This window comes from Cherax quadricarinatus, chromosome 89 (genome assembly GCF_038502225.1).
Source record: "Cherax quadricarinatus isolate ZL_2023a chromosome 89, ASM3850222v1, whole genome shotgun sequence".
NCBI lineage: Eukaryota > Metazoa > Arthropoda > Malacostraca > Decapoda > Parastacidae > Cherax > Cherax quadricarinatus.
In genome coordinates, this window is record NC_091380.1 from 7,617,675 (window position 1) to 7,630,879 (window position 13,205).

At 45.4% G+C, this 13,205-nt stretch overlaps 1 protein-coding gene across 1 annotated transcript in view; it reads left to right on the forward strand.

Annotated features, from left to right (window-relative positions):
- The window catches only part of LOC128697218 (glycine receptor subunit alpha-3-like), a 75,207-nt gene that overhangs the window by 20,599 nt on the left and 41,403 nt on the right, over positions 1-13,205 (forward strand). Inside the window, exons 2-4 of the mRNA XM_053788779.2 lie at positions 6,307-6,408; positions 6,924-7,080; positions 9,575-9,657. Coding sequence (XP_053644754.1) covers positions 6,323-6,408; positions 6,924-7,080; positions 9,575-9,657 — 326 coding nt within the window. The 5' untranslated portion in view covers positions 6,307-6,322. The remainder of the gene's footprint in view (positions 1-6,306; positions 6,409-6,923; positions 7,081-9,574; positions 9,658-13,205) is intronic.

The following is a 13,205-nucleotide window of genomic DNA, read 5'->3' on the forward strand; positions in this document are numbered from 1 at the left end:
TGTGTGTGTGTGTGTGTGTGTGTGTGTGTGTGTGTGTGTGTGTGTGCTCACCTAGTTGAGGTTGCGGGGGTCGAGTCCGAGCTCCTGGCCCCGCCTCTTCACTGATCGCTACTAGGTCACTCTCCCTGAGCCGTGAGCTTTATCATACCTCTGCTTAAAGCTATGTATGGATCCTGCCTCCACTACATCGCTTCCCAAACTATTCCACTTACTGACTACTCTGTGGCTGAAGAAATACTTCCTAACATCCCTGTGATTCATCTGTGTCTTCAATACCAGTGTGTGTGTGTGTGTGTGTGTGTGTGTGTGTGTGTGTGTGTGTGTGTGTGTGTATGTGTGTGTCTTTTTGTGCGTGTCAGCAAAGGTGAACTAAGTAAGGCTAAACAGCATACGAGGTTTGCAATAGGTACATTCTCTCCCCGGTGGCCTGGTGGTCTGGTGGCTAAAGCTCCCGCTTCACACACGGAGGGTCCGGGTTCGATTCCCGGCGGGTGGAAACATTTCGACACGTTTCCTTACACCTGTTGTCCTGTTCACCTAGCAGCAAATAGGTACCTGGGTGTTAGTGGACTGGTGTGGGTCGCATCCTGGGGGACAAGATTAAGGACCACAATGGAAATAAGTTAGACAGTCCTCGATGACGCACTGACTTTCTTGGGTTATCCTGGGTGGCTAACCCTCCGGGGTTAAAAATCCGAACGAAATCTTATCTTAAGTATGTTAGATAGTAGTGAGTAACATGCCTGGGCAACAGGCATGTTAGGGGGGGGGGGAGGGTAGTGGTTACACTATATAAGGACCTGCCTCGCATGGGCCAGTAAGTCTTCTGCAGTGTTCCTCCATTCTTATGTTCTTATATAGGTCAGAGTACGATGTGCTAGCTCGTCGGCCCTTCCTCCCTTCTTGATTTATTGCTAAGATGAGATTTCGTTGGGATTTTTAACCCCGGAGGGTTAGCCACCCAGGATAACCCAAGAAAGTCAGTGCGTCATCGAGGACTGTCTAACTTATTTCCATTGTGGTCCTTAATCTTGTCCCCCAGGATGCCACCCACACCAGTCGACTAACACCCAGGTACCTATTTGCTGCTAGGTGAACAGGACAACAGGTGTAAGGAAACGTGTCGGAATTTCCACCCGCCGGGAATCGAACCCGAGCCCTCCGTGTGTGAAGCGGGAGCTTTAGCCACCAGGCCACCGGGCTACTTCCTATACACATTCTCAACTCGCCTACAATACCAGTATCAAGTAACCAGTATCAAGTAACCAGTATCAAGTAACCAGTATCAAGTAACCAGTATCAAGTAACCAGTATCAAGTAACCAGTAGCAAGTAACCAGTAGCAAGTAACCAGTATCAAGTAACCAGTATCAAGTAACCAGTAGCAAGTAACCAGTAGCAAGTAACCAGCATCAAGTAACCAGTATCAAGTAACCAGTATCAAGTAACCAGTAGCAAGTAACCAGCATCAAGTAACCAGTATCAAGTAACCAGTATCAAGTAACCAGTAGCAAGTAACCAGCATCAAGTAACCAGTATCAAGTAACCAGTATCAAGTAACCAGTATCAAGTAACCAGTATCAAGTAACCAGTATCAAGTAACCAGTATCAAGTAACCAGTATCAAGTAACCAGTAGCAAGTAACCAGTATCAAGTAACCAATATCAAGTAACCAGTATCAAGTAACCAATATCAAGTAACCAGTATCAAGTAACCAATATCAAGTAACCAGTATCAAGTAACCAGTATCAAGTAACCAGCATCAAGTAACCAGTAGCAAGTAACCAGCATCAAGTAACCAGTAGCAAGTAACCAGTATCAAGTAACCAATATCAAGTAACCAGTATCAAGTAACCAGTAGCAAGTAACCAGCATCAAGTAACCAGTATCAAGTAACCAGTATCAAGTAACCAGTATCAAGTAACCAGTATCAAGTAACCAGTATCAAGTAACCAGTATCAAGTAACCAGTAGCAAGTAACCAGTATCAAGTAACCAATATCAAGTAACCAGTATCAAGTAACCAATATCAAGTAACTAGTATCAAGTAACCAATATCAAGTAACCAGTATCAAGTAACCAGTATCAAGTAACCAGCATCAAGTAACCAGTAGCAAGTAACCAGTATCAAGTAACCAGTATCAAGTAACCAGTATCAAGTAACCAGTATCAAGTAACCAGTATCAAGTAACCAATATCAAGTAACCAGTATCAAGTAACCAGTATCAAGTAACCAGTATCAAGTAACCAATATCAAGTAACCAGTATCAAGTAACCAGTATCAAGTAACCAGTATCAAGTAACCAGTATCAAGTAACCAGTATCAAGTAACCAATATCAAGTAACCAGTATCAAGTAACCAGTATCAAGTAACCAGTATCAAGTAACCAGTATCAAGTAACCAGTATCAAGTAACCAGCATCAAGTAACCAGCATCAAGTAACCAGCATCAAGTAACCAGTATCAAGTAACCAGTATCAAGTAACCAGTATCAAGTAACCAGTATCAAGTAACCAGTATCAAGTAACCAGTATCAAGTAACCAGTATCAAGTAACCAGCATCAAGTAACCAGCATCAAGTAACCAGCATCAAGTAACCAGTATCAAGTAACCAGTATCAAGTAACCAGTATCATGTAACCAGTATCAAGTAACCAGTATCAAGTAACCAGTATCAAGTAACCAGTATCAAGTAACCAGTATCAAGTAACCAGTATCAAGTAACCAGTATCAAGTAACCAGTATCATGTAACCAGTATCAAGTAACCAGTATCAAGTAACCAGTATCATGTAACCAGTATCAAGTAACCAGTATCAAGTAACCAGTATCAAGTAACCAGTATCAAGTAACCAGTATCAAGTAACCAGTATCAAGTAACCAGTATCAAGTAACCAGTATCAAGTAACCAGTATCAAGTAACCAGTATCAAGTAACCAGTATCAAGTAACCAGTATCAAGTAACCAGTATCAAGTAACCAGTATCAAGTAACCAGCATCAAGTAACCAGCATCAAGTAACCAGCATCAAGTAACCAGTATCAAGTAACCAGTATCAAGTAACCAGTATCAAGTAACCAGTATCAAGTAACCAGTATCAAGTAACCAGTATCATGTAACCAGTATCAAGTAACCAGTATCAAGTAACCAGTATCAAGTAACCAGTATCAAGTAACCAGTATCAAGTAACCAGTATCAAGTAACCAGTATCAAGTAACCAGTATCAAGTAACCAGTATCATGTAACCAGTATCAAGTAACCAGTATCAATTAACCAGTATCATGTAACCAGTATCAAGTAACCAGTATCAAGTAACCAGTATCAAGTAACCAGTATCAAGTAACCAGTATCAAGTAACCAGTATCAAGTAACCAGTATCATGTAACCAGTATCAAGTAACCAGTACCAAGTAACCAGTATCAAGTAACCAGTATCAAGTAACCAGTATCAAGTAACCAGTATCAAGTAACCAGTATCAAGTAACCAGTATCAAGTAACCAGTATCAAGTAACCAGTATCAAGTAACCAGTATCAAGTAACCAGTATCAAGTAACCAGTATCAAGTAACCAGTATCAACAGCTGACTATCCCATTGTTTTGACTTACATCCATTACTTACTGACACAATTAATTCTGCTTAGGCTGTCCTTTTTTTATTACGTGAAAATCAACCATGATATTCACTCTATCATAAATATCTTAGTTTAAACTTAGGCAATTCAGGAATTCAATAGATTAGATTTTGCCACGGAAGTGGCTAGTTTATTGTGCACCCCATATCCATCCTGTGGACGGTAGCGCGAGAGCATATGGATACACAAAAGGCCACAAAAGGCCTAGGAACTAGGCTCCAAAGGGTTAACAGGAATACATATGGATTTATATAAAAAACATTACGATATGTCTAATTACACTATACACGTGTCACAGCAGTAATGATATAATGTTTATGAGGTTTAAGTGGCCCGGTGGCCTGGTGGCCCGGTGGCCTGGTGGCTAAAGCTCTCGCTTCACACACGGAGGGCCCGGGTTCGATTCCCGGCGGGTGGAAACATTTCGACACGTTTCCTTACACCTGTTGTCCTGTTCACCTAGCAGCAAATAGGTACCTGGGTGTTAGTGGACTGGTGTGGGTCGCATCCTGGGGGACAAGATTAAGGACCCCAATGGAAATAAGTTAGACAGTCCTCGATGACGCACTGACTTTCTTGGGTTATCCTGGGTGGCTAACCCTCCGGGGTTAAAAATCCGAACGAAATCTTATCTTATCTTAAGTTAGGGATTCAGACCGCTGACAGCCAGACATACCAGTGTTCACCCACTACCACTGTCTGTTGCACTCTCTGCCCTCAAGGATCACCATCATGGTAATGTTCCTTGATTATTGACACCTATGTGCTCTCTACTCTCATCTATTGATGAGTGTCCCTGCAAGGGAAGAGGGGGTGTTGATGCTAGTGAAGAGATCTTGATCAAAGGAGTTAGAGCTACCTTTAACTTCCTCAGGTTAAATTCGATTACTTCCCATACCCCAGATGTGACTTATACAGGTCACAAACTTGATTAACACCCATTTACTGGGTGCTGGACCCCCAGGAGTTTAGCGCTTCTCCATGATTATATTGTTGGAGGATTCGAGGATAGTTTATATTTTTCACCTTACCCAGAGTGCCACTCAAAACTGTCAGAGTGCCACTCAAAACTGTCAGCTACCTCCTAGGTACATATTTAATGCTTGATGAGCTGCGACAACTAGCTTAACCTAAACTAACCTAACCTAAACTAACCTAACCTAACCTAACCTAACCTAACCTAACATGCTCTACCATTAACTTTTCCCCCAGAGAGATTTTTCTCAGTATTCCCTTTAAGGTGCTTTGATGCCGGGAAGGGGTCTTGATACCAATAATTTAACCCCAGGGTTTACATTCGGTGCCCCAGATTATTCAACATCTTGACTCACGAAATCGTAATGACACGATTGCAAACAAACCACACCACGGGTGTGGATAGAACTCGCGATCAGAGAGTCTCTAAACTCCAGACCGTCGCGTTAGCCACTGGAGCAGCTAGCCACAATAGTGGCCTATGCTAACCTTCCTATGGTGTAGAAATATACCTAGTTGGATGAATCTTATTGTGGCTAGCTGGTCCAGTGGCTAACGCGACGGTCTGGATTTTTGAGACTCTTTGATCGCGGGTTCTATCCCCACCCCGTGGTATGTTTTATTCAACATCTTACCAGAAGATATCAGAAACACTGCTGGAACAAGTGTACAAGTCTTCAAGAGTAAACTGGACAAGTATCTTCACCAGGTGCCAGATCAACAGCCTGCTGGAACAAGTGTACAAGTCTTCAAGAGTAAACTGGACAAGTATCTTCACCAGGTGCCAGATCAACAGCCTGCTGGAACAAGTGTACAAGTCTTCAAGAGTAAACCGGACAAGTATCTTCACCGGGTGCCAGATCAACCAGGCTGTGAGGGATTTACAGGCCTGTGGGCCAGCAGTAGCAACAGCCTGGTTGACCAGGCAAGCATCAGACAAGCCTGGTCCTGGACCAGCCTGCGGGAGTAGGAAAACTCTCGAAATACAGCAAAAGTATAAAGGCACCACACACCCCATGATACTACCACTACTACTACTACACACTAACACCACCTCTCATGGCAGGTGAAATTGCTGACCTAGAAAATGTACAGAGAACCTTCACGGCGCGCATAACGGAGATAAAACACCTCAATTATTGGGAGCGCTTGAGGTTCCTAAACCTGTATTCCCTGGAACGCAGGAGGGAGAGATACATGATTATATACACCTGGAAAATCCTAGAGGGACTAGTACCGAACTTGCACACGAAAATCACTCACTACGAAAGCAAAAGACTTGGCAGACGATGCAACATCCCCCCAATGAAAAGCAGGGGTGTCACTAGCACGTTAAGAGACCATACAATAAGTGTCAGGGGCCCGAGACTGTTCAACTGCCTCCCAGCATACATAAGGGGGATTACCAACAGACCCCTGGCAGTCTTCAAGCTGGCACTGGACGAGCACCTAAAGTCGGTTCCTGACCAGCCGGGCTGTGGCTCGTACGTTGGTTTGCGTGCAGCCAGCAGCAACAGCCTGGTTGATCAGGCTCTGATCCACCAGGAGGCCTGGTCACAGACCGGGCCGCGGGGGCGTTGACCCCCGGAACTCTCTCCAGGTAAACTACTAATACTACCTGTAATACTAATAATAATAATAATAATAATAATAATAATAATAATAATAATAGTAACGAGGCAATATAGACATTAATGTGTTTCAGTGTGTGTTGAGAGAGGATGAATGGTGTACTCGACTCGTGGACCTCCCCCAGTGCCACCATCACACTGGCTCTCCTGTTATTGATGTCTTCTTATGCCCAGGGGTGAGTATCTGTGTCCTCACTTATTTGGAATTACCTATTTGCGGTTGCAGGGGTTGATTCTCGGTTCCCGGCACCGCCTTTTCAACTTGTCCCTTCCCAGATTAACTTGTAGCCTAGTACGCCCTATTTTCTTCCCTGTATGTGTGTATGTAGTGGGAATTATTGTCTTTCTATGGCTCACAACTAAATAACCTCACATTTCCCAGGACATGTGTGACCCAGGGAACATTAATGAGGTGGTAATAATATTGGCAGAATTGCGGCTTGACGAAGCTTCTAATTATGTCACGTTAGTTGTACATGTGTACCATACTGAACTACCATCACCACCTATAATGAACTACCATTCCCATCTGTAACCTACACTACCATTATCATCACACACTTCACTACAACCACTATCACAACTCACCACACCCTTCCCCTCTCCACAACCATCAATCACCACCACTCACCATACCATCCTCACCCCTTACACCTCCATTCCCACCACTAACAACCTACTCAACCACCAGCATGGAGGACAACAAGGGGTTTACCATAGACGACATCATGCCTCTGGACAAATTTAACTACGACAAGATGAGGCCACCCAAAAAAGACGGTAAACCCACCACTGTCTATTTCCACGTCACCGTGATGGGTATCGACTCCATTAACGAGAACTCCATGGTAAGTTCTAGGTAGTTTAATATGTTTATTATGCACCCCATACCCATCCTGTGGGCGATAGTCAAAAGATTACGGGGAACGCTTGAAGTTCCTCAACCTGTACTCCCTAGAACGCAGGCGGGAGAGATACATGATTATATACACTTGAAAAATCTTAGTGTATAAAACAAATTCCAGCCACACAATAGAGCAAAAAACTAACGTCAAAGACCTGGGAGTGAACATGTCGGAGGATCTCACCTTCAAGGACCATAACATTGTATCAATCGCATCTGCTAGAAAAATGACAGGATGGATAATGAGAACCTTCAAAACTAGGGATGCCAAGCAGGGGTGTCACTAGCACGCTAAGAGACAACACAATAAGTGTCAGGGGCCCAAGACTGTTCAACTGCCTCCCAGCATACATAAGGGGGATTAGCAATAGACCCCTGGCAGTCTTCAAGCTGGCACTGGACAAGCACCTAAAGTCGGTTCCTGACCAGCCGGACTGTGGCCCGTATGTTGGATTGCGTGCAGCCAGCGTAACAGCCTGGTTGATCAGGCCCTGTTCCACCATGAGGCCTGGTCACAGACCGGGCCGCGGGGGCGTTGACCCCCGGAACTCCCTCCAGGTAAACTCCAGGTCTCCAGGTAATGACGCAAGGTGTGACGCATTCCAGCACATAACATGTGACAATAGTCCATCTGGCCAAGTTTACATTTAGTTAGGTCTATATCTACTAGTGATCAGCCTCGCAGAGGTATTTGTCACCCAGCCGGAGCCCGGCAATAGTGACATCCAAGAGTCGGACGACTTTCTCTGATGCACCATCGACATATGGCTCCTCCAGTGGCGTGCAGAGGTCTGGTGATGCCCGGGGTCATCTTTTCTTGATTGTATGCCCCAAAGACTTAAGTATAAGGCCTAGTACTGAGAAATATTACGAGAAAGGGATATATTTTGAATATGTAAACACAGATGAAACACGAAATAAACACTTTATTCGATTTAAATATGTCAACCAAATTTATTAAGTGGATGGTACCACTATGACCCCGTCTCCTACTGCTTCACCTCACCTCACTACAGTATATAAGCCACTTCTACGGCCCTATGCTGTACTTTCTACAAGATTGATGGACTGAACACATCGACTACAGGCTGAGGGATTGATTACCTCAGAATTCCCCTCTCCTTACACCCTTCTGATTTGTACTGGACTGATGAAGTCACTGTGTGGCGAAACGTTTCTTCAATAGAGATTCCCATATGTTGCATAAGTGTCTCAATCTTCAAGTTCACTGTTTACATCAGCTGTGAGAAATTCTTTATCAATGCTTATTAAATCCAGGTTGGTCAGCCGCTCCTGTGACATTGAAGGCCTCAAATATGTTTTTATTAATTTCAGTTTTGAAAATGACCTTTCACAGCTTGCGACTGAAAATGCAATTGTGTGAAACACAGGGTAGGAAAGACATCCCTCTCATACTGCAGTAAAGACTACAGAGAATCTTTAGGATCAGGAGGAATTCTATTCCCTCCGGCTCGAAGGACCATCACAAAATCAATAATTTCGTCATATAACTGAACGGCTGCCACATCATTATCATAATAATTTGCAAAGTTTGAACATTCCTTTTTTAATTTCTCTCTTGTCCATCTTCGGTTTGGGGAGCACCATTCTCTGAACAGAAAGGGTAACTCAAGTTAGAGGAATAAAGAGCTAACCACTGCCTCTGTAGTGCAGTAAGCCTCCAAAAATTGATCACCGCTGAAATTTCAAAATCACTGTCTTATTTCCCTCTCTAATTGGATGCCAAGTGCCACCGCCCCTTCGGCCCCACCTCTGCATGCCATTGGGCTTCTCCTGCATGATAGACATATGGTTCCTCCTGCATGAAAGACATGTGGCTCCTCCTACATGATAGATGGGCTGACTGCTGTCTATCTCCCTCTCGCCTCAAGTCAACTGAAGTTCAACTGATGTTCCTTTTCGTCTTACTGACCTCAGACTACTAGCTGACAGCCCAAGATAGCAATCTACTCCCTCCTTGAACACAGTGGTTGGTACCTTGAGATAAAAGCTTCATTGGGAGGTATGGCAATCTCCTCACAGGGTGCCACTCGTCCCACAGGGTATTTACCTGTTTAAAAACTCAGCACATTTTATTCATAAGTGCTAGGGATATTTCCCCTTTCGTGTAAATTTGTTAACACGGAACGAAGTCTGGTTCTGGATCCCGCAATAACAAAAATACTTCAGTTTTGCTTTGCGATTTACCTAATATGACAGAAATGATGAGCGACTTTGATAAGGTCCAAAACGGTGCGTTTAAATCGCCAATTAACCAAGAGGTTATAGCGGTTTTAAACACAATAAAAAACAGCATCAAGGCGAAATGTTTTATCAATAAAGATTCTCAGTGTCGCAGTTTTATCACAGGTGCCATGAAGGTTAATTATTGTAATTATTATTGTGGTTATAACTAAGAGGTGTTTGTGTGTTGACAGACCTATGCAGCTGACATCTTCTTCGCCCAGACCTGGAAAGATCACAGACTTCGTCTTCCAGAGAACATAACATCGGAATATAGGTAAGATTTTGTTGGGGTTTTTAACCCAGGGAGGTTAGCCACCTTAATATTGCTCTCCAGGATGCCACCCACAACAGTAGCACGGTAAAAGATAACACAATAAGTGTCCGGGGCCCAAGATTGTTCAACAGCCTCCCAGCATACATAAGGGGGATTACCAATAGACTCCTGGTTGTCTTCATGACCCCTGGTTGTCTTCAAGACCCCTGGTTGTCTTCAAGACCCCTGGGTGTCTTCAAGAACCCTGGTTGTCTTCAAGACCCCTGGGTGTCTTCAAGAACCCTGGTTGTCTTCAAGACCCCTGGTTGTCTTCAAGACCCCTGGGTGTCTTCAAGAACCCTGGTTGTCTTCAAGACCCCTGGGTGTCTTCAAGAACCCTGGTTGTCTTCAAGACCCCTGGTTGTCTTCAAGACCCCTGGGTGTCTTCAAGAACCCTGGTTGTCTTCAAGAACCCTGGTTGTCTTCAAGAACCCTGGTTGTCTTCAAGACCCCTGGTTGTCTTCAAGACCCCTGGGTGTCTTCAAGAACCCTGGTTGTCTTCAAGAACCCTGGTTGTCTTCAAGACCCCTGGGTGTCTTCAAGAACCCTGGTTGTCTTCAAGAACCCTGGTTGTCTTCAAGACCCCTGGGTGTCTTCAAGAACCCTGGTTGTCTTCAAGAACCCTGGTTGTCTTCAAGAACCCTGGTTGTCTTCAAGACCCCTGGTTGTCTTCAAGACCCCTGGGTGTCTTCAAGAACCCTGGTTGTCTTCAAGAACCCTGGTTGTCTTCAAGACCCCTGGGTGTCTTCAAGAACCCTAGTTGTCTTCAAGAACCCTGGTTGTCTTCAAGAACCCTGGTTGTCTTCAAGACCCCTGGTTGTCTTCAAGAACCCTGGTTGTCTTCAAGACCCCTGGTTGTCTTCAAGAACCCTGGTTGTCTTCAAGAACCCTGGTTGTCTTCAAGAACCCTGGTTGTCTTCAAGAACCCTGGTTGTCTTCAAGAACCCTGGTTCTCTTCAAGAACCCTGGTTGTCTTCAAGAACCCTGGTTGTCTTCAAGACCCCTGGGTGTCTTCAAGAACCCTGGTTGTCTTCAAGACCCCTGGTTGTCTTCAAGACCCCTGGTTGTCTTCAAGAACCCTGGTTGTCTTCAAGAACCCTGGTTGTCTTCAAGAACCCTGGTTGTCTTCAAGAACCCTGGTTCTCTTCAAGAACCCTGGTTGTCTTCAAGAACCCTGGTTGTCTTCAAGACCCCTGGGTGTCTTCAAGAACCCTGGTTGTCTTCAAGAACCCTGGTTGTCTTCAAGAACCCTGGTTGTCTTCAAGACCCCTGGTTGTCTTCAAGAACCCTGGTTGTCTTCAAGACCCCTGGTTGTCTTCAAGAACCCTGGTTGTCTTCAAGAACCCTGGTTGTCTTCAAGAACCCTGGTTGTCTTCAAGAACCCTGGTTGTCTTCAAGAACCCTGGTTCTCTTCAAGAACCCTGGTTGTCTTCAAGAACCCTGGTTGTCTTCAAGACCCCTGGGTGTCTTCAAGAACCCTGGTTGTCTTCAAGAACCCTGGTTGTCTTCAAGAACCCTGGTTGTCTTCAAGAACCCTGGTTCTCTTCAAGAACCCTGGTTGTCTTCAAGAACCCTGGTTGTCTTCAAGACCCCTGGGTGTCTTCAAGAACCCTGGTTGTCTTCAAGAACCCTGGTTGTCTTCAAGACCCCTGGTTGTCTTCAAGAACCCTGGTTGTCTTCAAGAACCCTGGTTGTCTTCAAGAACCCTGGTTGTCTTCAAGAACCCTGGTTCTCTTCAAGAACCCTGGTTGTCTTCAAGAACCCTGGTTGTCTTCAAGACCCCTGGGTGTCTTCAAGAACCCTGGTTGTCTTCAAGAACCCTGGTTGTCTTCAAGAACCCTGGTTGTCTTCAAGACCCCTGGTTGTCTTCAAGACCCCTGGTTGTCTTCAAGAACCCTGGTTGTCTTCAAGAACCCTGGTTGTCTTCAAGAACCCTGGTTCTCTTCAAGAACCCTGGTTCTCTTCAAGACCCCTGGTTGTCTTCATGACCCCTGGTTGTCTTCAAGACCCCTGGTTGTCTTCAAGACCCCTGGTTGTCTTCAAGACCCCTGGTTGTCTTCAAGACCCCTGGTTGTCTTCAAGACCCCTGGTTGTCTTCAAGACCCCTGGTTGTCTTCAAGACCCCTGGTTGTCTTCAAGACCCCTGGTTGTCTTCAAGAACCCTGGTTGTCTTCATGACCCCTGGTTGTCTTCAAGAACCCTGGTTGTCTTCAAGACCCCTGGTTGTCTTCAAGACCCCTGGTTGTCTTCAAGACCCCTGGGTGTCTTCAAGAAGGTGCAGGACAGGGACCTAAAGTCAGTACTTGACCAGCTGTGTGGCCAACAGTAACAGCCTGGTTGATCAGACCCTGATCCACCACGAGGCCTGGTCACAGACCGGGCCGCGGGGGCGTTGACCCCCGAAACCCTCTCCAGGTATACAGGTGACTAACACCCATGGACCTACTTACTGCTAGGTGAAGAGTGACATCAGGTGTAAGGTAACTAACACCCAGGGACCTACTTACTGCTAGGTGAGGAGTGACAGCAGGTGTAAGGTAACTAACACCCAGGTACCAACTTACTGCTAGGTGAGGAGTGACAGCAGGTGTAAGGTAACTAACACCCAGGTACCAACTTACTGCTAGGTGAGGAGTGACAGCAGGTGTAAGGTAACTAACACCCAGGGACCTACTTACTGCTAGGTGAAGAGTGACAGCAGGTGTAAGGTAACTAACACCCAGGTACCAACTTACTGCTAGGTGAAGAGTGACAGCAGGTGTAAGGTAACTAACACCCAGGGACCTACTTACTGCTAGGTGAAGAGTGACAGCAGGTGTAAGGTAACTAACACTCAGGTACCAACTTACTGCTAGGTGAGGAGTGACAGCAGGTGTAAGGTAACTAACACCCAGGGACCTACTTACTGCTAGGTGAAGAGTGACAGCAGGTGTAAGGTAACTAACACCCAGGGACCTACTTACTGCTAGGTGAAGAGTGACAGCAGGTGTAAGGTAACTAACACCCAGGGACCTACTTACTGCTAGGTGAAGAGTGACAGCAGGTGTAAGGTAACTAACACCCAGGGACCTACTTACTGCTAGGTGAAGAGTGACAGCAGGTGTAAGGTAACTAACACCCAGGGACCTACTTACTGCTAGGTGAAGAGTGACAGCAGGTGTAAGGTAACTAACACCCAGGGACCTACTTACTGCTAGGTGAGGAGTGACAGCAGGTGTAAGGTAACTAACACCCAGGGACCTACTTACTGCTAGGTGAAGAGTGACAGCAGGTGTAAGGTAACTAACACCCAGGGACCTACTTACTGCTAGGTGAAGAGTGACAGCAGGTGTAAGGTAACTAACACCCAGGGACCTACTTACTGCTAGGTGAAGAGTGACAGCAGGTGTAAGGTAACTAACACCCAGGGACCTACTTACTGCTAGGTGAAGAGTGACAGCAGGTGTAAGGTAACTAACACCCAGGGACCTACTTACTGCTAGGTGAAGAGTGACAGCAGGTGTAAGGTA